Source organism: Crocodylus siamensis, chromosome 1 (assembly GCF_052110815.1).
Source record: "Crocodylus siamensis isolate JL-2025a chromosome 1, ASM5211081v1, whole genome shotgun sequence".
NCBI lineage: Eukaryota > Metazoa > Chordata > Crocodylia > Crocodylidae > Crocodylus > Crocodylus siamensis.
This window is the reverse complement of record NC_143395.1, coordinates 423850725-423877894: the sequence shown is the minus strand read 5'-3', so window position 1 is coordinate 423877894 and position 27170 is coordinate 423850725. Positions and strand designations below refer to the sequence as shown.

The window sequence follows — 27170 nt, the reverse complement described above, 5'->3', positions numbered from 1 at the left end:
AGGGGGTTAAGCCCTTCCCTTTTTTGTCTTGGTGTTTTCCAGGATGTAGACTAGCAGTGAATCATCAAGAAGTTCACTTGGTACAGAGAAGATTAGAGCTTAATTGTGTTATACATAGTAATTCTCTTGCTTGCTCAGCTGTGTTTGTGTACCTTTATTGTTTTAAGTGGTTGTGATATTAATAATGCTAGACAATGAATTGTAAGCAGAACTTCTGGATGAGTTCTGGAATATCTGCAAAGTGGCTGCAGAAAACGGTACATCCCTGGAATATGGCCTCCAGGGCATCAGAAATATCAGTCATGCCAAAGAGTTTGTATTGTCATCCTTTTCTTGGTTCTCTTTTGGCCCTTAGCATTTCTCCAGCATCTTGCAGGGCAGGGGGGCACTGGTAGTGCTCCAGTGGCACCACGCAATCCATTTGAAACAACCAGGAAAGCGTTGTCTGTTGTATAAAAAGGGCAGAATTCCCAAGAACATGTCTGGTCCCCAAAAACTCTGAACACGGGACATTTCTCCGATCTAAACAACCATCTTAAGTATCAAAGAAAATCATCGAGTACTGGCAGAGATTTAAAAACTTACCCATAATTAATGTTGCTGAAAAACTGTCCGTCTGGTAAGGAACTTGAGGATTAGGCAATTTGGCATGAGAAAGCTATTGAAGTAGTGGACAAACAAAAGAACAGGATGTTGTGTTCATGCTGTTACTCTGAAGAGTTGTGGGGCAGTTGTGGAATTTCTACTTGAACAGTGGAAACTTGAACAAACACCTCCCACACCCAGCAGAGGACACGAGGTTGACACCACCAAAAGTCACTGCTGTAATATCTAAAGGAGTCACTAGTCAGGTTGTATTACAGGTAGGAAACTTGTAATTACTATTACAGTTTACTTGATATTAAATCAGACAAGGGGCATGTGTCAACCCTTGGGGGTTTTTGGCAAAAACAATCCTGTTGGTAACAGCTTCCAGTTTGAATTTCAAGGTGTGGAACAACACCTGTCTGCACACATGACAGCATAAGCTATTTGAGGTCAGCACCCAGGGATGGCAGCACAGGGCAGGTCTGAAGTTTCCAGACTCCCTTTCACCCTGGGCACGGAGCATTTGTGAGAGAGGAGTTGGGTGGAGGGGACAGCCACAACTCACCTGGCCACAGGTCCTCCGACCTCAAGATTTCCCCATGGTCCTCATCATCACAGACCCACAGCTCCACCTGTCCTCGCTGGATGCAGCAGATCAAGGTATTCAAAAGACACTCTCTATTTAATAGTCTGGTCTGTGCATATCCTTCAATTCCAAATTATGAAATGAGCATCAAAATCAAAAAAAAACTTTGGTGTGCCTTTCTGATTCAGTTAGTTAGTAAACTGCAAATCCATCCTGGCTTCTACCTCCCCTCACACTAACACAGATAATCAGCAGCCAGGTGTGCTGCTCACTCCTGCCAAACTGATGGGCAGGGGGAACCCTGCTGGCATCAGCTGCAGAGACCCTCTCTGCTCCCCAGTCCTAGCCAGGGGGGAGAGGACTTGCTGGGCTCAGCTGTAGAGACCATTGCTCCAGGCTTCCTGGTGTTGGCTGGTTAGACTCTGATCAGGCCCTCCTGTGCCAGCACCCGTGGCTTCGTGCACCTGGGTGCGCACTGCTACTAATGCAGCTTGGGGTGTTTGCAGTCTCTATCACCAGAAACTTCTCACTCTTCACGTCTCTCTGCTCCACAAGCTCTTTACATCACCCCTGGCTCCTCCTGGGCTCTGCCCCAGCTGCGCTCCCACCCCCACCTCGAGCTGGTGCCTTCCTCACCTCCATGCTCTCCCCACACTGCGCAGGACTCCCCTGCCCTTTCTGCAGGAGGCCTAGCCCAGGTGTTAGGGAACCACTCTGTCCCCATCTCCCTGGGGAGGGTCTCTGCAGCTCCAGGTTGACAGGCCCTTCCTCAGGAAGATGCTGATCTGCTCTGCTCAAGGTCCTGGCACCTGTGAGTCGGGAAGAGTGCACAGGTAAGCCTTGGGGTTGTTAGAAATGCACAGCTTGCATCTTGCTCTTGATAAGAAAGGAATGCTGCTGGAGGTTTCTTTCTCTCTCCCCCAGTACCTCCTTAGTCTTTCTCATGCTGATTACAAAAACCAGCTTTAGGCTATAATTCAACTGCATGGCCTTGGGGAGGGGGCGGGAAATAAACCTTTGGTGAACTGTTGTGGTTTTGAGCATGCTTAATGAACTGTTGCATATTTACCTCTCCGCCCCGCATACTCAAGTAGCTAATTATACTATACATGCGATGTATGTAATGATGTAACTACATGTATGTTTGTATGAAACGGAAGTAGGCTGTAAGAATTCCTGTGTCTGCACACGTGCCCAGGAGAGAGAAGATAAATTCCGCTTGCAAACACAATTACGGGGTCAGAGTTAATTTGAGCACATGGCTCTGCTCTGGCCTAGTTTGCAAACAAATACATCCTTTTGTGCCGACTGATGTCTGTGTGTCTGTGATCTCTGCGTTGCCTCCAGGGAAATGAACCGCTTTTGTGCATCAGGGTGGTGGCAGTGGAAAGCCCTGCTAGTCTCGTAGACTGGCCTGGCATGAAGAGAGCTGCAACCTTCAGTGTGTGGAAGAGGGGGCGAGAAGAGAGACTCATTGTCCCACTGGCAAGAGGCTGGAGATGAACCACTAGAACAGCCCCAATGCCACTGGTGCTCACAGCACCATGACATCACTCCCTGGGAAAGGATCTGGAGGGATGTTGGTGCTGGGTCATGTCCACATGTTGGGTTTGGGGGTGGAATTACAGGGTCAGTCTACTCCAGGGCATGTGAAATGCTTCTGGGGCACCGGGAGAACAAGAGCCACCGACCTGATGGAGCACAGACCCATCCAACTGTTCTGGCAGAGAGATTTCTGCGCTGGGGGATGGGCCTCCTATCACTGGAAAAGGGAAAAATCACTGCTCCCCACCTCGCCTGGGGAAGGACCTGGTCTGGGGTACCCACCCAGGGACCCTCCATGTGCTGACAGCTCCCAGGTCTGCCCTTCTCGGGGACCTGGAGCAGGACGGAGGCCTGGGTGAACTGCACCTACACTAGCCACAGGCCACAGGGGACTCTCATTTCCGCATCACCTGCACTAGCCTCTTATTGATTGATATTATTAAAACACTGATCTTAGAACAGTCACAATCAGTGATCTAATTGCTATGTCAGCATGACAAGAGCTAATCACCTAAAGCATCTGAGAGAAGCAGCACAGGCAGTGAGAAAGATCCTGGGCCTTTGACCACCCATCGGGACCAAAGCCCTGTCCCACCCCAGCCACACAGCTACAAACCTTGTGGCCCTGTCCTGGGCAGAGGCAGGCATTGGAGCCACTCACCCCAACCACAGCACAGCCACTCAGGCTTCTAACTGCACACTATGACTTCATCCAAAACTGCACCTGCCCCGGGCTTCTTGCACTCACTCAAGAGCCACAGACTACTGTCCACTCTGCTCTGCTCGCTGTCCCCACCTTGCAGCACTTGTTCGGAGCCCACCACCCCACTCCCATCCCTGTTTTCTATTTAGTTGGCCCCCAAAATCAACTGACCCAAACCCGGTAGCCGACACTAATAATGGCGGGGGGTGTGGGGAGGTAACTGTTACTCTTTGGGTGTTGAGCCCATGTTAACCTTATACATCAAAAAGGCTAGTAAGATCCTGGCTCTGGGTTGGGCGAGTGCTCATCATGGAGGACATGAGGCAGCTCGTCCTCGGGCCCTGGGGTTTCCCGATCCCCTGACTCTGCGGGAAATCTGTCCTCATCAGGGGGCTTCAGCTGCTGCTCCCAGGAGTCATCAGGCTCCGGCAGGGCCCCAGGGGGCTGCATCATGTCCTCAACCTCCACATGCACCATGACCTGGGGACACATAAATGTGTCACTGGGGAGCCGGGATCTCAGGGGGAACATCCCCTGGACACGGGGAGGTGCACATGGCACCAGACAAACGCTTTCACCTGGAGCTTCTCGTCCCCCCCCTGCCCCAGCTGAGACCCCTCGGCCAGGGCCACGGCCTGGGCGCAGGTCTCCACGTGGCACCTGCACGCCCAGTTCTGCATCTCCTGGGACAGGATGGCCAGGAACTGCTCCAGCACCACCAGCTCCAGCATCTGCTCCTTGCTGTGGCACTGGGGCTCCAGCCAGAGCCGGCACAGTTCCCACAGGCGGCTGCAAATCTCTCGTAGGTCCTCAGCTTCCCGGTAGTGCAGGCCATGGAAGAGCTGGCACCAGGGCTCTGGGGTGGGGGGCTCATCTTGCGGTGTCAGCACTGCGGTCGCGGAGGGCAGCTCGGCCTCGCAAGGGGGCTGTGTGGCCGGCATCGTGTCCTGCCCCCAGAGCTCTCAGTGCTGGACTAGCACCAGTCTGGATGACACGAGGGACTTCTGCACCCTCAGCCCCTGCCTGCAGACCTCCTGGGTCCTGCTCTGCTAGCTCCCACCGTGAAGGGCAAGCACACAGCTGCCACGGGCTCCAGCGCAGCACCCACGTCTCCCCCAGGAAGTATCTCACCCGGCCAGGGCCTGGGCTCTCATTCTCTGCACACTTGTGCACAGCGCCTCTTGGCAGTGTCTGGTCTCAAGGAACACCTGTGGGAAAGGAGACAGCAGAAATCTGGCCACAGATCTGACACCTAGGACTGCAGTCCTGCCCCAACCTGAGGCCTGCCTGGCCCTGATGCTCCTGACCACCCCACTTGGAGCAGTCTCGGAGCTGTCCTTCCTTCCCCTCTGGCCCCAGCGCAGGATGTGGGCACCAGGTTGGCTGGAGACGTGGCACAGCCACAGCTCTCCATCCCTTCCCCAAGTCAACAGCTGCTTCCTCCTTCCCCCACCCTGCAGTTAGGGTGACCCCCGCTCCCTGATTAGATGGGACAGTGCCCAGATAGGAACCTCAAATCCTGGTCATGGGCTGCATGACCCAGGACAGCATTTGTCCCAAATCCAGTGTTTAGATGGATGGGCAAGCATGCTTTCCCTCTGCAAGCAGGCAGAGCTCAGGCGTGCGACGGACTGGTGGAACTGTGACACAGCGGGCACCAGGGCACACGCACGCCTGCACACAAGCATCAGGTGGTGAACATAGCCAGAAAGGCTGGAGAGCAGCTCCCTGCAGGGAAGTGTATGGGAGTGGGGAAGAGATATTACGGGGGGGGGCCAGAGTGGGGTGGATGGAGGCTCCCAGAGTGAGGGAAGCAGTAGGGCGGGGGCGATGGAGCGCTGGGCAGGTCATGGTGGGGAGGAGGAGGGCATGTGTCTGTCAGAATTACACAGCTTGACTTGCTCTTGATAAGGGAAGCATGCTTCCCCCTCCTCCTTCGACTTTTCGCATACCAACTACAAAACTGGTTGAAACTAGAATTTAACTGCTTAGCCTAAGAGTAATGAACTCTTGATGAACTCTTGCAAACTGTAGTAATACTGAGCATGCTTAATTAGCTGTTGCATATTTACCTCTCCGCCCCGCTTACTCAAATAACTAATTATACTATACATACAATGTATGTAATGATGTAATTACATGTATGTTTGTATGAAACGGAAGTAAGCTGCAAGAACTCCTGTGTCTGCACATGCACCCAGGAGATTTGAGAAGATAAAAGCCACTTGCAAACACAATCAAGGGTCGGAGTTGATCTGAGCGCAGAGCTCCGCTCTGACCTTGCTTGCAAGCAAATAAATCCTTAGTGCCGAATGATGTCTGTGTGTCTGTGATCTCTGCGCCTCCAGGGAACGAACCCCAGTTTATGCAACATGCCAGCCCAGATCTCTGTGCAATGTGTGTGTGGGGGGGGGTTCGCCCCCACAACCCTGCGGGGCCCCAAACTCCCCCACCCAGACTTGCGGGATCCAAACCCCCGGTTACCCCTTAGCGCTGCCCCCATGGGCCGGGCTTGGCAGGATGGGAGGGGGGACCCGCCCCCCCCCCCCGCTGCAACACGTCCTGCACCCCCCATCCCCCTTGCAGCGCCGGGACCTGCCCGGGACTAGCCGAGACCGCCCCCCCCGGCTCTGCGGGGGGAGCCCGAGGCAGGGCCTGATGCTACCTGTGTGCAGCAGATGCCGCTTCCGGGGGAAGCAGAGCTCCTGGCCTTTCCCAGCCTGCTTTGCAAGTTCTGCCCCATGCGATTGGAGGAGGCAGCAGCCCGTTTGACCCCTTCCCCGTGGAGACCTGCTTCAGCACCGCTCTCGTCTGCATATGCAAATCGCATGTAAATGAGATCAGCGGAGGGCGTTACCCCGGCCCAGCGCAGCCCGCCCTCACACCGCGCTGTTGGGGGCGCCGAGAGCCCAGTGTGGACACGGCCGCAGCCCGGGCCGAGCACATGTGCGGGTGCAACCCGCTTGCAGCCCCGGAGCCCATGGCCGGCTGAGCCCTGGGAGGGAGGAGCCCCTGTGCCCACACCACGCCCCTTGCGGGGCCCAGCTTATATGAACAGGCTCCTCTTGCCTGGGGGGGCGCTGCCCGGGAGCCCGGGGGGGACCGGCCAGTTCCTCAGCCCCTCCGGGTCCCAGCCCTGTGCTCCCCTGAGACCCCACACATTCATCACTGTGATGGGGACAAAAACCTCCAGGCAATTAGTTTACACTGGTGGTGGTGTTGGTGTCACTGGGCATAACTCTAGGTAACTCAGAGGGATGGAAGACCATGAATGTCAATGAAGCCCCTCTGCTTTAGGCCCAGGCAAGCCAGGCCCCCTCCTGAACTTTTTGTAACCTCCTGTAACATTGGAAAAACAGGATGGGTAGCAGGCAAGCTGAAACTCCCTAAAACCATTATCTGTGGAATGCAAGGGCACTGCTCAGAGAGAGAGGGAAGGGGGGAGTGGGAGCCAGCTAGTGGAAAAATACTGCTGGAAGTGACCAGGGTATAAATATACACTGTTGCAGGGCTAGGGGCGCAGGATTTGAGACAATACAGTCTCCCTGCGCCTTTTACTTGAGCTCAAATAAACTCTGTCTACTTCTCTCCCCAGTGTTTATTGGCGCGATGCACACCAGGCAACAAACCCAATTGTTGCCTCCCTCGGGCACCTTGTGCCGGCAACAGTTTTTGGCGCTCAACGTGGGACTTGAGGCAAACATTTCGCCTTGCCCGGATCCCTCCTGGGGTCGACGACTTGCGGCAACAACTGATGCCCAGCGTGCACAGGTGGTTTCATTGGGGGCCTCAGCAGAGATGTGGTTTGATCGACCCCGGAGGGCACAACAGTGCAACGCGCTCAAATAGTGGAGAAGCAATCATGAGCGACGGTGTGGAACCGGTCCCTTGGACAAGGTAGGATAAGCTCAGCAGTCTGAGCATTGCCTGTTAAGACCTGGGGACGCCCAGTGTCTCCCTGTAGGGCCTGGGGACGCCCAGTGTCTTCCTGGAGTATGGGGCAGGGACAGAGTACAGTTGGCAGGGCACGGTGTACACCCTTAGAATGCATTCTAATTGGAAACTGTTTAAGTCAGATCTAATGACTAAAAATAATCTTAAAAGGTTCTGTACAGTGGAATGGCCTCACTATCAACTGGAGGATCAGGAAAGGTGGCCTCCGGAAGGGTCAATTAACTATAATACAATCCTCCAATTACTCCTGTTTTGTCAGCGGACGGGTAAGTGGAATGAACATTTGTATGTGCAATTGTTTTGGCTTTATGAAATAAGACAGATATTTTGCAGAAGTGTAATTTGACTCCGACAGGATCGGTAGTTGTCAGTGTTGAGTCTCAGCATTGCCCCACAACCACTGTAATGCCAGAGTCAGCGTCCCCTTCGGCTTTAACACCTCCACCATATAAAGATCAGATGCCCCCGGTTCCAGAGATTCCTCCCTCAGTGGGATTTTACCTTTTACTTACTAAAACTGTAATAGCCCGGCCTGGGGCAGATGGGCGTGCAGCCCAGACCATGCAAGTATACACCCATGTACCTTTTAATCCGGTGGACCTGGCGGCTTTTAAGGCACAGGCTGGAGAATTTTCAACTAACCCGAGTAAGTTTATCTCTGTCTTCGAGGGATGTTTAGCTAGTCACAAGCCTGACTGGGACAATAGTAATATCCTTATGCGAACCTTATTATCTGAAGTAGAGCGGAACCAAGTTATTTCCAAAGCAAGGGAGGAAGCACAGCGGAGGCATGAAAGGGATCCTGTCAGTGTTCCTGGTCCAGCAGATGTGGTTCCCCTAGCAGACCCTAGATGGATGGGACCCTAACAGCCCTGTGAATCATACCCGTCTTACCTCTTACAAAAAAGGGAAGACTTAATGGGTATGTCTGTAGCACAAATCCTGGAGACTGCAAACAGAGCGTATACCCTTAGAAAGGAAGAAGAGGAAAAGAAACAAGTTAGAATGCTAGAAGCAGCAGTACAGGCTGGAGTCAGAGAAAGGCCACAAGAAGGTGGGAGAGGCAGAGGTATAAGGGGTCGTGGGCGCGGGCTCCCTGGCCCACAAGAAAGACGCCTGGGATGGAACCAGTGTGCCTTATGCCGGCAAGGGGGACACTGGAAGAATGAATGCCCAGAGAAAGGGAGAGACTGTACTCCTGTAATAGCAGCGGAAGGACAGGAGTAGGGGTGTCAGGGGAAATGGACCACCCCACCCCCGGAACCCTAAGTAAAAATGCGGGTGGGGAATTCAGAAATTGATTTTTTTGGTAGACTCCGGGGCAGCATGGACCGCGGTAAATTAACCTCTTCAACTTCCCGTAGCGGACTCTCTCACATAGTGAGTGCCACGGGAAAAAAGACTCAGTGCCCAGTGTATGCTCCTGCAGAATGTGCTCTGGGAGACCAGGCTCTTTCTCACAAATTGGTCTACCTTCCAGATTGCCCAACACCCCTGCTAGGACGAGACCTGCTTTGTCGATTAGGTGCATCACTGCATTTTACCCAGGATGAAATAACCCTCGCATTGCCCCCTGAAAATGCATGGATAATGACCCTCACGATTGAACCCTCGGCTATGAACGCCCGCCCCCCGGAGTGGAACCAGTGAAAAGACCAGATATACTCTTTGGTGTGGGCAAGGGGGTCCCCGGAAAGGCTACACATCAAACTCCCATTAATATCCAACTACTGCCAGGAAAATGTCCAGTACAAATCAAGCAGTACCCAATCAAAAAGGAAGCCAGAGAGGGACTGCAGGAGACTATAGACCGTTTCCTAAAGTACGGCATACTGCGAGAGTGTCAGTCACCCTGGAACACTCCTCTCTTGCCTGTACTAAAGCCTGATGCCGCATATCGACTGGTGCAGGACCTAAGGGGGATTAACGAACGGGTTAAAACTATTCATCCCCTCCCCCCAAACCCATATACCTTGCTGGCCTCCATAGGGGGGGCAGTATACTCATTTCTCAGTTCTTGATTTGAAAGACGCTTTCTTTACGATTCCAGTTGACCCCCCCTCTCAGGAGATATTCTCTTTTGAATGGGAAGGACAGAAAAAGGGTTAAGAAACAATTTTGTTGGACAGTATTAGCCCAGGGATTTAGGAACTCTCCCACCCTTTTTGGCCAGTCCTTAGCTAAAGACTTGGAGGAGTGGAATAATGAGCGTGAAGTCCTCTTGTTACAATATGTGGATGATTTATTAATTGCTGCTGTAGATTTAAACTCTTGCCTTAACGCCACTGTAAGCCTCCTGAACTTTATTGGACTTCGAGGATATCGGGTGGCTTGAAATAAAGCTCCAATTGCTCTCCCCAAAGTACGATACCTGGGATTTCACATAAGACAGGGGGAGCGCCAGCTTTCAAGTGAGCTAAACGAGGCTATATGCCAGGTTCCCACCCCAAGCAACCGTAAGTGGCTCAGGGCGTTTCTCGGCATGGCAGGTTTTTTGCAGAATATGGATCCCTGAATTTGGACTATGGGCAAAACCACTATATGACTGTGTAAAAGGGGCAGACCATGACCCCTTTTTTTTGGACTCCAGAAGCCGACAAGGCATTTAAAATACTAAAAAGGAAACTAATGGAAGCCCCTGCCCTGGGTTTACCGGACCTTTCTGAACCTTTCTAATTGTATGTGTATGAACGAAAAGGGATGGCTCTGGGAGTGCTTACTTAATTGTTGGGGAGCGTGGAAACGTCCCACTGCTTATTTCTCCAAACAGCTTGATCCAGTTGCCAAGGGATGGCCAGCGTGTTTACGAGCAGTTGCGGCAACTGCCCTAGTACTTGAGGAAGCTGAAAAGTTAACGCTGGGAGTTGTGCAGGTGTATACTCCTCATATGGTCCAGGCTCTGCTAGATGCGAAGGGGGGTCTCTGGCTCACCCAGGCTCGGGTGGCTCGGTACCAAGCTAAGCTGTTGGAGTATCCTGAAGTAACTCTGCAGACCTGCCCCTCCCTCAACCTGGCTACTCTCTTACCTGAAACAGAAGAACAAGAGCATGATTGTTTAGACATCATAGATGCACAGTATTCCAGCTGTCCAGACCTACAGGATCAGCCACTTTTGAATGCTGATTGTGAGTGGTACACTGATGGCAGTAGCATTGTTATAGAAGGGCAAAGGAGGGCAGGTTATGCTGTTGTGACCCTCTATGATGTTGTTGAGGCCAAGGGTTTGCCCGCCGGAACATCTTCTCAACTTGCTGAACTGGTGGCCCTGACCCGGGCGCTAGAACTGTCAAAAGGGAAACGGGTCAACATCTATACCGACTCTAAGTATGCTTTTGGAGTACTGCATGCCCATGCTAGCCTATGGAAACAAAGGGGACTGCTGACAGCCCAAGGCTCCCCAGTGAAGTATGGACCCCAAATTCTCCGACTCCTGGAAGCTGTTCAACTTCCCTCGGCAGTGGCAGTAATGCACTATAAGGCGCATCAGAAAGAGGATCAAGACGTAGCCAGGGGTAACGCCCGGGCGGACAGAGAAGCTAAAAATGCTGCCACCCTGAGGACACCGAGATCTGCTGACACCCATATGCATGCCCTCATTCCATCAGTGGGGGAGCTCCCGGATCCCCAGTACTCGTACAAATCAGACCCTCAAGCGTCATCTATCAAAGATCTGCCAGGAGGCCTCTCTGCAATGGCTCAGTGCTTTGCCCTTTGCTCTGCTTCACATCCGTGCCCTCCCCAAGGGAAGATTAGGGCTTAGCCCCTTTGAGATTATGTTTGGAAGGGCATGGCCCATGAACAGGACGTCGGTTCTAGCAGGGGAGTGGGAAATAGGATGTAATATTTTGTCACGGTATATGTGCTCTCTGTCTGCTGTTCTTTCTTCTCTCCATAGGTACACTAAAGACTTGCAGCCTCTTCCGCTGGTGGGAGCCAGGTAGTGGAAAAATACTGCTGGAAGTGACCAGGGTATAAATATACACTGTTGCAGGGCTAGGGGCGCAGGATTTGAGACAATACAGTCTCCCTGCGCCTTTTACTTGAGCTCAAATAAACTGTGTCTACTTCTCTCCCCAGTGTGTTTATTGGTGCAACGCACACCGGGCAATGAACCCAATTGTTGCCTCCCTCGGGCACCTTGTGCCGGCAACAAGCCCAAGTTTATTTGTGTGCGTTAACTGCACGTGTAGACATATGCACACAGATGTTAGCTGATCTCTCCAGCAGGTCCACATGCCTTTGGAGGAGGGGAAGGTTCCTCTTGGGCTGTGGAAAAAGCTCAGCACCACTGATCCTGACCCAAAGCTGAGGAGAGGTGGGGGAAGGGCACTTTTATCATTAAGTTTTGAACTGTCCTGGTCTCAGGCCAAATCAGCCAAACCTTGTCTCCTGCCTCCCAGACTCTTCCCGCTGGGGCCTCACATACTCCCATGTCTATGGCAGGCATCCCGCATGCAAACCCCAAGAGGCCTGTGTGTGAGCCCTGGGACAGAAGCAGCTGGGATTGAAGAAGTTTGAAAAGGAAAGTTTCAGACCAGCAATCTCCCCACCCAGGGTGACTCCCTGTGTGGTCTTGTCACATCCTCCTCAGTCATTCGTTTCATTTATAGTCCACTTTTCTAACTGAGAAGGCATCTGCAAAACTCTACACACTGGATAAGGGTCCTTGGCATTGTCTGCCCAGTGGCAGTCTGAAGTCCTGTGCAGGGCAGTTCAGTGCAGGGCTCTTCCCATCCCCGAGGTGTCCTGTCCTCTGAGCTCCAGGACTGAGACATGCTGGGATTCCTCCTGGGCGCACACACATTTGAGCTTGTGATTGAAACTGCAATGACTGCGCACAACCAGACACTGCTCACGCTGGCCAAGACAGGGAGGGGCAAGGAAGCCCATAGAGACAATGTCCCAGAGGCCAGAGGGGGTCACGAAGGACTTGGCGGGACAGCACAGAGCACAAACCGGCAGGAATGGACCTCCGAAAAGAGACAAGTCCTGTCCATGGAGGGAAGGAGGGGAGGGTTTCTCCTAGCCACTGTACCACTCCTGTTGCTCACAAGCCTCCCTGACCTTCCAGCCCCCTCCTGCTTTCCCCATCCAGGGGAGCTGGCAAGGGCATTCATGGGCAGAGGCAGGAACACCAAGGCTTTGAGCAGCCTCCCCAAGCCCCACCCCAGCCCCTTTGCCAAAGACTTTGCTCCCCACTGCTGCCTCTGCTCGTGGCCAGGGCCAGCTCAGAGATCTCATGGCCTGCTCTCATCCCAAGAGAACAGAGCAAAGGCTGAGCATTGTGGGCTGCTGTTTCTGACCTCTGCCCCCCGGCACCCAGGGCTGGGTCTCTGGCTCCTGCCCACCCCCACTACCCCCCACCCCCGCACGCTTGTGGCCTGGGCTGGGGGCAGCCCCAGGTGCGTATCTTATTGGGAGGCCCTAAGGTGCAGCCTAGTTATCTCTGTCTGAACATGCTCCCCTGGATGTGCCTGCACACTGGAAAAGCTCAGGGGCTCCCAGGGAGGGGGGAGGTCTCCCTCCCTGCACTCCTCCATCCCTGGGGGTAGCAGTGGTAGGGTCAGACTCTCTGCCAGGGGCTTGCAGGGGTTGCTCAGGAAGTACATGCATCTCTAGGATCGTCATGGAGCCAAATGGCTTTGCCACGAGCTGGAAGACCTCAGTATTCCCAACAGGAGATTACATTGTGCGGTTACTTGCAGCCCCACTGGGCATGAGGAGGTCTGGGAGAGGGGTGATATGGTAGTGAGGAAATGCAAGGTCAGGGTGGAGAGCAGGGAATGCTTCTCCAGCCATTAATGTCCTCCTTCCTGCAACTCAGAGCCTCATATACCAGAACATAGGGAACAAGAGGAAGGAGAAAGCTAGGAGGCAGCCAAGGACAGTCCCTGGGTATCATTTGAAGCCAGTAAGCTTGGGGAAGAGTACCCTATTGTGAAGGCACTTCTTCATTCCCCGGGAGTACCGACTGCTTTTAGAGAACAATAGGGAACGCACAGGCTCCAACACTGCTGCAAAGATCCTCTCATCTCCTCCCTGAGCAACTGGGCTGACCTCTGCCTGAGGTGTTTCCTATCAGCCCCTCCCCATAACAAATCTTGGGGGCCAGGCCCCTGGGTCTCTTCAGTGCCCTACAAGGGACGAATCATGGGGGAACTCTTTCTGCAGTTCACCAGCATGAGGGTGCTTGCCTAAATGCAGCCATTGGTGGGTGCTGAGCAGGTAGATCTCTCCAAGCCCTTCCTGCACTGCTGGCAGAAGTATTGATACGCTGATACAGGGACAGGTGGGAGGAATGGGTGAAGTTCTTTCCGCACTCAGAACACTAATGTAGCTTCTCCCCTGTGTGGATGCTCTGGTCCTCAGTCAGGCTGGAGGAGTAGGTGACTCTCTTCCCACACTAAGAGCAATGATGTGGCTCCTCTCCCTTGTGGATGTATTGATGCTTGTTCAGGTGGGGACACTCTTGCCACACACAGAGTACTGATGTGCCTTCTCCCCCATGTGGATGCGCTGGTGCTCAGCCAGGTGAGAAGAACGGGTAAAGGTTTTTGCACACTGAGAACATCGATGTGGTTTGTCCCCTGTGTGGATACGCTGGTGCCGGACCAGGTTGGAGGACTGCGTGAAGCTCTTCCCACACACAGAGCACTGATGTGGCTTCTCCCCTGTGTGGATAAGCTGGTGCTGGGCCAGGTTGGAGGAGGAGATGAAGCTCTTCCCACAGTCTGAGCACTGATGTGGCTTCTCTCCCTCGTGTATGCGCTCGTGCAGGGCCAGGTTGGAGGACTGGGTGAAGCTCTTCCCACACACAGAGCAGTGATGCGGCTTCTCCCCTGTGTGGATAAGCTGGTGCCGGGCCAGGCTGGAGGGGCAGGTAAAGCTCTTCCCACATTCAGAGCACTGATGGGGCTTCTCCCCTGTGTGAGTAAGCTGGTGCCGAGCCAGGTCAGACAAGTAGGGGAAGCTCTTCCCACACACAGAGCACTGATGTGTTTTGTCCCCTTTGTGGATAAGTTGATGCCGAGCCAGGTTGTAAGAGTAGGTGAAGCTCTTCCCACACTCAGAACAATTATATGGCTTCTCCCTTGTGTGAGTAAGCTGGTGCCGGGCAAGATCAGAGGAGTAGGGGAAGCTCTTCCCACACACAGAGCACTGATGTGCTTTCTCCCCTGTGTGGATAAGCTGGTGCCGGGCCAGGTTGCAGGAGTAGGAGAAGCTCTTCCCACATTCAGAGCAATGATGTGGCTTCTCCCCTGTGTGGATGCGTTGGTGCTTGGCCAGGTTGTGGGAGTAGGTGAAGCTCTTCCCACACACAGAGCATTGATGTGGCTTCTCTCCCTTGTGGGAAAGTTGGTGCCGGGCCAGATGGCAGGAGCGAGCAAAGCTCTTCCCACACACAGCACAATGATGTGGTTTCTCCCCTGTGTGGTGGATGTGTTGGTGCTGAGCTAGGCTGGACAACTGGGTGAAGCTCTTCTCACATGCCATGCACTGATGTGGCTTCCTAGCCGTGTAGATGAGCTGACCTTTGGCCACGGTGGAGGAGTGGGTGACATTCTTGTCACACTCAGACCACTGATATGGCTTCTTCCTTGTGTTCATGCACCTGTGCTTAGCCAGGCTGGAGGGCTGCCTAAAGTTCTTCCCACACTTGCTGCAGCAGGGCAGCTGTTGCCCCCTCTGCAAACATTGGTGCTGTGACAGGCCTTGCCAGCTGAAGTTTTTCCTGCACTCGGTGCAGCAGTGCATCTTCCTCCCAAAGCGCATGCAACAATGCTGAACTAGGGAGAAGAAATGAGTAAAGGTCTTAGCACACATGACACAGCAGTAGTGATGCTTCTCCCTGTGCACTTGTTGCTTCTTAAACAGCTCTGAGCTGCACATACAGCTCTTCCCCCTTCTGGTGAAGCGGTGGGGGAGCTGTTCAGAATGGATGTCGTGGTGAGCAGCCAGGGTTGAGAGGTAGGTGAAGCTCTTCCCACACTTGGCGCATACATGGGGCTTCCTTCCAGTGAGCTTTATCTTGTGCAGAGCCAGGAGCAAGGGGCAGCTAAAGCTTTTCCTGCACTTGGGGCGAGGGTGGGCTCTCCTCCTGAACTTGGCAGTGAGCCTCTGCTTCCCTCTGAAGCCCTCATCACTGTCTTCGTTTGCATGCAGTCTCTCTCTCCGGTGGACTTTTCTCTTGTCCCTTTTCAGGCATCTCAGCACGAGAAAATCTTCCCTACACCCTGGGCTCTTTCTGCATTCTTTCCTTCCTTCACTCTCATGCCCATATGGAGATGGGACCTGGTTCACGGCTACATTCTCCTTGTTCCTTTGAGGCTTTCCCTGATCCTTGTGCCATTGATCCTTTAGAGTTTTCAGGAAGTTGATCGCTCCCAAAATCCTGGCAGAAACCCATGGTGGATCCAGGTTTGCAGGACCTTCCTTAGGAACCTGCTCCTCAACTCTGCTCAGCAACCAGGCACCTCCTGCATGGGGAAGAGAAACTCCACATTAATGCCCAGAAATGCTCCATGCCCACAAGCATTTCTGGGGTGGATGGGACAGCCACTACTCACCTGGCAGCAGCTCCTCCGACCTCGAGATTTCCCCACAGTCCTCATCATCGCAGACCCAGAGCTTCACCTGTCCTTGCTGGATGAGGCAGATTAAGTCAGGTGTGGGACCTTGATATCCTGTTTGGGGCAGTAGTTAAAGAGTGTTTGAGACTGGGTACTGGATCCAGAATAACTAAGTGGGATTTGGGGAAGGGAGCCAATGAACTCAAGGATTCTACTAGGAACTTGATGGACAAGGGAGGGTGGGCTTTTGGGATGAAAGAGAAAAAGGCATAACAGGGAGAAGCCTTCAGTAGATGATGGTCCTTGTCATCCAGGTAGTGGATGCATGGTCATAGGAAGCAAAGCACCAACCACGCTGTGGTATAAAGAGGGTATGAAACAAAAAGTCCCCAAGGACGGGCACAGAAATGCATTGATCCATGATGTACTAGAAAGAAGAATGATAAAGTTTTTACTATTTCCAAGGTACCAAAATTAACACACATGGGACACATGTAGGGATGAATAACATGCAGCTTACTAGTGTATTTCCAGGCAAAGGAAGGGAATGAGTTTCTCTTCAGTGAAGGTTTAAAGTAAGGACTCCTGGTAGTGAACAGAATCTATGGCAGAAGGCTGGCAGTAGTTTCATAGTTTCTAGGGTCGGAAGGACCCGAGCAGATTTCATAGATTTCATAGACATCAGGGCTGGAAGGGACCTCGGGAGATCATCGAGTCCAGCTCCCTGCCCAAAGGGCAGGAAGTCAGCTGGGGTCAGAGGATCCCAGCAAGATAAGCATCCAATTTACTCTTGAAGGTGTTCAATGTAGATGTCTGAACCACCTCCGATGGCAGACTGTTCCAGACCTTGGGGGCTCGGACAGTAAAGAAATTCTTCCTTATGTCCAGCCTGAAACAGTCTCGCAGGAGCTTAGGACCGTTTGACCTCGTCATCCCTTGGGGCGCTCTGGTGAACAAACGTTCCCCCAGATCCTGGTGGTCACCCCTGATAAACTTATCAGATCACCTCTGAGCCTACGCTTTTCCAGGCTAAAGAGTCCCACGTCTCTCAGCCTATCATCTTAAGATCTGTTTTCCTGACCTCTGATCATGCGCGTGGCTCTCCTCTGGACTCTCTCAAGCTTCTCCACATCCTTTTTGAATCGTGCAGCCCAAAACTGGACGCAGTACTCCAGCTGTGGCCTCACCAAGGCCGAGTACAAGGGGAGAATGACGTCCCGGGATTTGCTCGAGAAGCATCTATGGATGCAAGCCAGCATTTTGGTCGCTTTACTAGCCGCAGCATCGCATTGCAGGCTCATGTTCATCTTGTGGTCAATGATGACCCCCAAGTCTCTTTCTTCTGTAGCGCTATCCAACGTAGCACTGCCGAGCCTATAAGGATGCTGCAGGTTTTTCCTCCCAAGGTGGAGAACCTTGCATTTTTCGGTGTTAAACACCATCAGGTTCTCGTCTTCCCATTTGCTGAGCTTGTCCAGGTCAGCCTGGATCACCTGCCTATCTTCTGGCATGGATGCTTTGCCCCAAAGTTTGGTGTCATCGGCGAACTTGGCCAGTCCACTCCTGACTCCAATGTCGGATCATCTAGTCTGACTCCCTGCCATGGCAGGAAAGAGTACTGGGGTCAAACGACCCCAGCAAGGTGTACATCTAGCCTCCTCTTAAAGACCCCCAGTGTACGAGCCAGCACCACTTCGCTTGGAAGTTGGTTCCAGATCCTAGCCACCCTGACCATGAAGTTGCGCCTCCTGATATATAGCCTAAACCTACCCTCTGCCAGCTTGTGACCATTATTTCTGGTCACTCCTGGCAGTGCTCATGGGAACAGGGACTTCCCCAATGCCTGCTGATCCCCCCTGACTAGTATGTAACAGGCCACAACATCCCCTCTCAGCTTTCTCTTCTGGAGGCTGAAAAGGTTCAGGTCCCATAGCCTCTCCTCATAAGGCCTGCCCTGCTGCCCCTGATCATGGAAGTGGCCCTCCTCTGGACCCTCTCAATGATGTCCACGTCCCTCTTGAAGTGCAGCTCCCAGAATTGGACGCAGTACTCCAGCTGCGGCCTGACCAGTGCTGCATAGAGGGGGAGGATAACCTCCTTGGACCTGCTCGAGATGCATCTGTGGATGCATGACAAGGTCCGGTTGGCCTTCCTGACTGCATCCCCGCACTGCCGGCCCATGTTCATCTTGGAGTCAATGACCCTTTTTCTGGGAGAGAGGGTAATTCCTTATCACCAAGGCACAGGACAGGATGACTTTATGATAACTGTAGTTACAACTGAAGCAACCAACTCATACAATGGGAGCATGATCCCAGGGCATAGATGAATGTACAGGTTGGCAGGCACCGCATTCAAAACCAATATGCTGCAGTGAGTGGGAACAGAGAGATAACCACAGTGACAGAGCTTAGTGGTCCAAAACAGCATACTGCTTGAGGACTTTGGGCTACTTTGAAAGATTTGAGAGAGAGAGAGAGACTAAGGGAGACATGAAATTACCTGCTTACCTGCTGTAGCAAACTCAAACAACAGGCATCTTTATTATTATAAGAGCTGGATGCAGATACACTTAGGGATATGAAGGAGTTTGCACTTTTAGCTGCTTAAGTACTACCAGGAGAAACAGAGTCACATCAGGAAAACCAGGTGGCCAACCTTATGGAGGAATATCTAGGTTTCATGAGGTACTGAAGTCCTCAAGCAGCAGAGCTGTGTTTGGACCAAGTTTTATGCAGAGGACAATATCTGTAACAAGGGGAGCAGTCAGAGGAGCAGCACTGAATTGCCTGCATGCAAAAATGAAAAACAGAGTGATTGAGCAAACAATTGCTGACCTGGCTAAAACCCACCATGCAAAAGCAAATGTCTCAGATTCTGAAGCCATTGCTGTTAGTGCTAGAAAAGAGGATTAACACATGATCTGCAACCAGTATCTCATGCCTGAAAGGCATATTTTAAGAAGTGACTGAAAGGACAATGACACAAAGAACGTTTGCATCCATTGACACTAAACTCAAGTTGGAATCGCAGGGGAAAATGCAAAGAAAATGAGGGAAGTAGTAGTTAACTGAAAAAAAAAATCAGTAAAAAGGAGAGCTGTAAACCTAGGCCATGGAAGATCCCAAAATGAAACGAAATGAGAATGACTGTATTTTACCTAGAAAATGAAGAGGAACAGAGAAGGGGCTAAAGGTGACAAATATAATATCACATGTCTTGTTGAGAAAGAGACAGGTAGTAAACACCAGTGTTTCAATGACTGGAGAACAGTGATTTAGGCACTCCATGAAAAGGCAAGGGAAAGGTTATTGCAGCCAGAGTCAACAGGACCACCAACATGAGTGATAATAGTTTTTTTTGAAGATGGCAAAAATCCTCTGACTTTTTAAAGAAAATTACAGAAAAGACTATAAAGTTCTAGATGGTCTGTGCTGAGCTAGAAAAAGCATTTCAGCACCAAAAGCATCCAAGAAGGTCTCCTTGCTAAAAAGGAGGCGTATACCCAATGGAAGCAAGGGGTCATCACCAGGGATGACTATTCTGCAGTTGCGCAGTGTTGTAGTGGGGGGTAGTTAGGAAGGCCAAGGCAAAGATGGAATTAGGACTAGCTTCTCAGATTAAAGACAATAAGAAGTCCTTTTTTAAATACACAGGGGGCAAAAAGAAGGTCCCCGGTAATGTGGGGCCCTTGCAGGACACGTTGGGGAATTTGGTCGTCACACCAGACAACAAAGCTAACATGTTTAATGATTTCTTTGCCTCTGTCTTCCTAAGTAGGGACCAGAACAGCCACCTCCCTGCTGAGTGCCCCTCGGGCCCCAGGGGAGGCACACCTGGGCCAAAGGTTATCGTGGAACTAGTTAGGGAGATTCTGGAGGGGCTGGACGTGTTTAAGTCAGCTGGCCCGGACGATTTCTACCCTAGAGTCCTGAAGGAATTGGCCGAGGTCATTGCAGGACCCCTGGCACGGCTCTACAAGCACTCGTGGGGCTCTGGTGAGGTCCCAGAGGACTGGAAGAGGGCCAACGTGGTTCCAAACTTCAAAAAGGGGAGGAAGGAGGACCCAGGAAACTATAGGCCAGTCAGTCTTACCTCGATCCTAGGCAAGCTGTTTGAGAAGATTATGCTGGCATACATCCATGAGGGGCCAGCAGGGGACTGCATGCTTAGGGGCAACCAACACGGGTTCATCAGTGACAGGTCCTGTCAGACCAACCTGGTGGCCTTCTATGATCAGGTTACCAGATCATTAGATGCGGGGGTAGCAGTGGACATAGTCTTCCTGGACTTCCAGAAGGCTTTTGACACTGTCTCTCACCCCGTTCTCATTAAGAAACTGGGGGACTGTGGTGTCAACACCCACACAGTAAATTGGGTCGCCAACTGGCTGGAGGCCCGCACCCAGAGGGTGGTAGTAGATGGGTCCTTCTCAACCTGGAAGGACGTGGGCACTGGGGTTCTGCAGGGCTCAGTCCTTGGGCCCGCACTGTTCAACATCTTCATCAGTGATTTGGACGAGGGGGTAAAAAGCACCTTGTTCAAATTTGCTGATGACACTAAGATGTGGGGGGATGTGGGCACACTAGAAGGTAGCATCAGGCTTCAATCAGACCTAGATAGGCTACAAAGGTGGGCAGATGTCCAAGTTGAATCCCATCCTATTCACAAGTGCAACGTGATGCACCTGGGGAGGAACAGCCAGCACCAAACCTACCGGTTGGGGAACTCCCCTCTTGTCAGCACAGAGGCGGAAAAGGATCTTGGAGTCATAACTGACTCCAAGATGAACATGGGCCGGCAGTGTGGGGAGGCAGTCAGGAAGGCCAACCGTACCTTGTCATGCATCCATAGATGCATCTCAAGCAGGTCCAAAGAGGTAATCCTCCCCCTCTATGCGGCACTGATCAGGCTGCAGCTGGAGTACCGCGTCCAGTTCTGGGCACCGCACTTCAAGAGGGATGTGGGCAGCATGGAGAGGGTCCAGAGGAGGGCCACTCACATGGTCAAGGGGGCAGCAGGGCAGGCACTATGAGGAGAGGCTACGGGACCTGAACCTGTTCAGCCCCCAAAAGAGAAGGCTGAGGGGGGATCTAGTGGCCTGTTATAAACTAGTCAGGGGGGGATCAGCGGGCATTAGGAGAGTCACCGTTCCCCCGTGCACTGCCAGGAGTGACCAGGAATAATGGTCACAAGCTGGCAGAGGGATGGCTTAAGCTAGATATTAGGAAGCACTACTTCATGGTCAGGGCGGCTAGGATCTGGAACCAACTTCTAAGAGAAGTGGTCCTGGCTCCTACCCTGGGGGTTTTTAAGAGGAGGTTAAATGAACAACTTGCTGGGGTTGTTTGACCCTAGTATTGTTTCCTGCCATGGCAGGGGGTTGGACCAGATGATCTACTCAGGTCCCTTCCAACCCTAGAAACTATGAAACTTGCCTAAGGAAATAGTCTGGAGGAAAAAGGAGGATAGAGAGCACAAGTAAAGCAAACTGACCCAGGAGAAGGTAACCCTTCTCAACCCTGAATGTGAGATAGAACAAGCCCATGTTATAGATGTTCTGGAAATGAAAACTGGTTTTCACTATGCCCTGCACCAAGCCCAATTCTTTTTATCACAATAATGGGCATCTGACATGCAGAAGGATTTTAGGAAGATAGTAAAACTTTTGAGAATGGCAGAGAGGGAGCTTGACAGCACAAGTCTCAAAATAAATACAGCAAAACCAGAGTCTCTAATCTATGATGAGGCAGAAAGGATGAGGAAAAAAGCATCCAGCAATTTGTTGCTAGAGGTACTAGGGTCCCATCACGTGTACGTGGGTCACTATGAAGGAGCTGAGGAAATGCATAATGTATGTGTTGTTGCCTCAGAGACTGATAAAACTTCCATTAACTTATACAGGGTTATAATCAAAGGAGGAGGAAGGGGATTTAGAAAGCCCTGAACTGAGCATGGTTCTACTGCTAAATGCAATTGAACAGGACACACTAGGCAAGAGAGGGAGGAAAACTGAATAATTCACCAAGGAACAGTTGTTAGTGAATTTGTAGGCACAGGGTCTCCAAGGTGATATGAACAGGCTGAGAAGGCAAAGGGAGATCAATCACTAAGAAACTGCTGAATATGGAAGCACCAAGAGCTACAGAAATGGGGAAGACTGCAGTGAAGGCAGCTGGATCAGGGGAATGAGGAGATTTCAGCATGAAATGCCAGAGAGCGCAGATTATTGACAGAGCAATGAGGAGAAAAAGGATTTAAACCACCTGCCAAAGTTTATGAGGATGAGATACTTCAAAAACAGGGACCAGACTAAAACACTTCAGAGCTCACATGGCTCCAGGGGGAGGCAAGAACCAGAGCTTTACCCAGGGAAACGAGGGCTTGGTAGTTCCTCAGCATCTGGTCCCGGTAAAGCCCCTTGTCTTCCTCTTCCAGCAGCTCCCACTCCTCCCGTGTGAAATACACTGCCACGTCCTCAAACACCTCCCGGAGCTGCAGGCACAAGCGTTACAGCATCAGTGTCTCCTGCCCCAGCTGCCCCCAACTCCATCCGCACTCACTCTGCACTACAGTGCTTTGCAGCTCAGTCAGGACAGGCAGGGGTACAGTTCCCCGCCAATCACCTGACATGTGATGTGGATGCAGCTGTGGATATAGGAGCTCATGTGTCAGACTTAGCCCAGCTTAACATGCTCCGTTTCCTTGGCCCTTGCAGGCAGCCCAGGCAGCACAATCAGAGGCAGGGAGCCCAGCTCCAGAGACTCTGGCCACGCCTTCCCATGCCAGCACTCCTGGCTCTCTGCACCCAGGAGCACACTGCTGCTAATTCAGTTTGTGGTGTTTACAGCTCCATCATTAGAGGCTTCTTGCTCTTCAGGTCTCTCTGCTCCACAAGCTCTTTACATCACCTGTCTCCTCCTGGGCTCTGCCCCAGCTGCACTTCCACCCCCACCTGGTGCCAGTGCCCTGCTCACCTCCATGCTCTCCCTCTGCTTTGCCAGTCTGCCCTGCCCCTCCTGCAGCTGGCCCAGCACAGGTGTCAGGGAGCTGCTCTGTCTCCCTGGGAAGGGTCTCTGCAGCTCCAGGTTGACAGGCCCTTCATCGGGAGGCTGCTCATCCACTCTGCTCAGGGTCCCAGCACCTGCGGGTGGGAAGGGAGCACACAGGTGAGCCCTGGGGTGCTGGCAGGGGAAAGCCCTGCTCCTCTCCTGGGCTGGCCTGGGGTGAAGGGAGCTGGAGGCGGCAGTGTGTGGAAGAGAGGGGAGAAAGGAGACTCATCGTCCCACCACTCTAACAGACCTCCGCAGGCACCCAGCGGGAGATGAGCCCAGCCCCCGGGGGAGGATGTTGGTGTTGTGTCACATCCACATTTTCGGGGGAAGAGGGGAAATGCACAGTACAGTCATGTGAAATGCTTCCAGAGGCACCAGGGGAACAAGAGCCAGTGACCTGCTGCAGCAGGGCCCCACCGAGCTGTTCTGCCAGAGAGATTTCCGCACTAGGGGAAGGGGAAGGGGAAGGGGAAGGGGAGACCCGCCGCTCCTCACTTGGCCTGGGCAGGGGCCTGGTCCGGGGCACCGGCCTGCAGACCCTCCATGTGCTGACAGCTCCCAGGTCTCCCCTGTCCGGGGATCTGCAGCTGGACGGGGGGCCTGGGGGCTTCACCGGACCGGACCGGCCCCCGTCCCGGCCTCAAGCTGGAAAGAAACGCGTGCACAGCCCCCACCCGCACTCCCGGTCCGTCCGATGCAACTGCGCTGTGCCATCCGCTTCTCAGGGGGCGGGGCTTCCCAGGGTGCTTTGCGCAGGGGGAACTCGGAGGAGTGGGCGGGGTCGGCGGCGTATATGCAAATGACATGTCAATGAGGGGAGCGGGTGTGGTGTCTGCCGGGGAGCAGCGCGCCCGGGGCCTCCGCCCCGCTCATTGCGAGCGATGCGGGCCCGTGGGGAGACCGTCACGCCGCTCTGTCCGGTGCGCAACGCGCGTCTCGGCCGTCCCGCCCCTGCCGTGGAGCCGCGGTGGCGCCCGTCGCTGGCGCGCTCGCCCCGCGGGGTCTGGCTCAGCAGCCGTGGGGGGGATCCTGCCGTGTAGCTCTTGCGCCCCGGGAAGTCCCGTCCACGCGTGGCAGAGAAGCAGGCGACCGAGCCCGCGGGCACCAGCCTTGGGTCTGGCTCCTACTTCCAGTCTCTGTCCGGGCAAACCAGGACCAGTGTGTGCTTCCCAGCTCCCGGGACTGCAGGTGGGCCATGGGGGTCGGCACACCGGAACAACAAGTGTCATGATGTCTCCAGACTATCCCCTTTCTGCTTTCGCCAGCGAATACAGCTATGTTCAGCAGCTCACACAGTGCAAGGCATCGGTTATTAACTCCCCCTGAGCTGGGGGAACAGGAGGCACCTCTCGCTGGCACAGGCCATTATTATCCCACCGAGTGGCCTCCCAACGACTCTCAGCACTAACCCCGAGTTGGTGACCAGCATTCAAGAGCATGCTGAACGGGGCAGTATGTCTATCAGTGCTACACCAGCACCACATTATCCCTGATAAGGGGGAAGGGAGCAGATAAAACACACACATCAATCTCCAAAAGAGCCCAGGATCACCCTGATCTGCAACCCTCCTCCCACCCCCAACACACCCTGGGGCCCTCTGGACAACCACCACATCAAGTGAAATAGAAGGTGACATCCACAGATTTCTTTGAATTCTTTATTTCACAAAATAATAATTACAGGTCAGCAGAAGATTTATTCATGCTGGGCTCTGCAGCTACACCCAGTGTCCTAAAACATTCATTACACAGAAATACCTGCAAATTATAGCCATGCTTCATGGACAAGGGGGCTCACAGCACAAGAGCTGTAGCAACACTGGATAGACAAAGGGGCTCAATACAGGTCATTCAGTGAATTACCATGTACACATGACAGATTAATGGTGCACCGGTCCAAGTTGCATTGTCTCAAACCAAATTATATTGGGATGTGAATTAGTTTGTGACAATGAAACGCATTTAATTTGCCCAAAACTTGCATATGTATGAAACATGACACCATGAAACCACACAAAAGGGAAATTTTTATCATGTGTACAAGCATCCTTCCTTCCCAGACTCTTCAGCCTGGGGCCTCCCATCCATGGCAGGTATCCTACATGCAAGCCCCAAGGCCAGATTGGCCTGTAGGGGCCATGGCACAGAAGCATCTGGGATTAAAGTCTGAAAAGGAAATTTTAGGCCAGCAATCTCACTGCAGCCTCCCGGTGACTCCCTGTGTGACTTTATCACACCCTCCCCATTCTTTCATTCCATCTATATGCCACTTTTCCCACAATGGATCAGAGCAGCTAATTATCAGCTAACAAAATAACCTGGAAAAGAAACTAGGAAAGCAAAACAAGTTCAAAAAGGAAATCACGAATCAGGATTAAAACAGAATCTCCCCCTGGAAGAACACCTCAGCCTAGCTCTCTTTCCTAAACACCTACCCTATCAGGAGGGACTGTTTACAGCTCATGGCTGCTACTTTCTGTCCCAGAAAAGCAGGTGGCATATGAGGGGAAAAAACAAGCTTTGAGTTTAAACCAAAATCTGTGGAATTTTCCAAAATAAGAGATCTAGTGGAATTTATTCATTTGCATGGTATATTGTGTAATTTAATTTTTCATAGAAACATTGTATATTGCTGGTGTTGGAATCTTTGGTTTGAACCTAAAGACCCTGTTTTTTGAGGGTGGGGGGGGATTCAAAACCATTTTTACTACAGTGAGTTTTGCTTTTTCACATTTCTGTCAGAAGTTATTTAAAAGGCATTTGCAAAACTCTGCACACTGGATATGGGTCACTGGCATTTTCTACCCAGCAGCAGTCTGAAGTTTGGGGCAGAACGGTTCAATGTTAACACACCCTCAGCTGTTCCCATCCTTGAGGAGTCCTGTCCTCTGAGCTCGGGGATACAGTAATCCTGGGATTCCCCTCTGGGCACAGACACATTTGAAATTTTGACTGAGACTGCAATGAATTGTGCACAAGCAGACACCGCTCACACTGGCCAAAGCAGGAACAAGGAAGCTGATAGAGACAATGTCCCTGAGGACAGAGGGGGTCATGAAGGACTGTTGGGGGCAGAGAACAGACCAGAAAGCAGCAGGGATGTACCTCCAAGAAGAGACAAGTCCCACCCATGGGGTGAAGGAGGGGAGGGCTTCCCTTGGTCAGTGCAGCACTCCAGTGCCCAGTCTTCCTAAGCCGTGCAGCCCCCCAGCACCAACTTGCTCCCTCCATCCAGGGGATCTGACAAAATGCAGAAAGGCCCCAGCCACTGTGCCAGTAATATCAACATATGGGGCATTTATTTCCCCGTGGGCAGTGGCAGCAACACCAGGCCCCTGATCAGGTCCATCATTCCCTGTTCCAACCCCTCTGCCAAAGACCTTGCTCCCCACTGCTGCCTCTGCTCATGGCCAGGGCCTGCTCACAGGTCTTATGTCCTGCTCCTCACCCAGGGGAACAGAGTCCTGCAGCTATCTCTGGTGCAAAGGCTGTGCTCTGTAGGCTGTTGTCAAAGATTTCATAGACATCAGGGGTGGAAGAGACCTCGGGAGATCATTGAGTCCAGCCCCCTGCCCAAAGGGCAGGAAGTCAGCTGGGGTCATAGGATCCCAGCAAGATAAGCATCCAATTTACTCTTGAAGGTGTTCAATGTAGATGTTTGAACCACCTCCGCTGGCAGACTGTTTCAGACCTTGGGGGCTTGGACAGTAAAGAAATTCTTCCTTATGTCCAGCCTGAAACGGTCTTGCAGGAGTTTGTGACTGTTCGACCTCGTCATCCCTTGGGGCGCTCTGGTGAACAAACGTTTCCCCAGATCCTGGTGGTCACCCCTGAGAAACTTATAGGTGGCCATCAGATCACCCCTGAGCCTACGTTTTTCCAGGCTAAAGAGTCCCATGGCTCTCAGCCTATCATTGTAAGATCTGTTTTCCTGACCTCTGATCATGCGCATGGCTCTCCTCTGGACTCTCTCAAGCTTCTCCACATCCTTTTTGAATTGTGGAGCCCAAAACTGGACGCAGTACTCCAGCTGCGGCCTCACCAAGGCCGAGTACAAGGGGAGAATGATGTGCCGGGATTTGCTCGAGAAGCATCTATGGATGCATGCCAGCATTTTGGTCGCTTTACTAGTTGCAGCATCGCACTGCAGGCTCGTGTTCATCTTGTGG

The 27170-nt window shown here is 52.5% G+C and overlaps 2 protein-coding genes across 2 annotated transcripts; both read right to left on the bottom strand.

Moving 5' to 3' along the window:
• Window positions 1–3692: 3692 nt before the first annotated feature.
• Window positions 3693–4666, bottom strand: LOC149875704 (zinc finger and SCAN domain-containing protein 26-like). Its single transcript, XM_090063430.1, has 2 exons — window positions 3989–4666; window positions 3693–3902 (listed from the first exon to the last, which is right to left on the bottom strand). The coding sequence occupies exons 1-2, from the start codon at window positions 4361–4363 to the stop codon at window positions 3693–3695; spliced, it is 585 nt and encodes a 194-aa protein (XP_089919556.1). The 5' UTR covers window positions 4364–4666.
• An 8061-nt stretch (window positions 4667–12727) lies between these two features.
• Window positions 12728–24198, bottom strand: LOC149875703 (uncharacterized). The gene is made up of 6 exons (XM_090063308.1): window positions 24129–24198; window positions 23497–23640; window positions 22924–23090; window positions 22315–22441; window positions 15944–16060; window positions 12728–15853 (listed from the first exon to the last, which is right to left on the bottom strand). Exons 1-6 carry the CDS (start codon window positions 24196–24198, stop codon window positions 13830–13832), a joined length of 2649 nt encoding a protein of 882 aa, XP_089919434.1. The 3' UTR covers window positions 12728–13829.
• Window positions 24199–27170: the final 2972 nt, after the last annotated feature.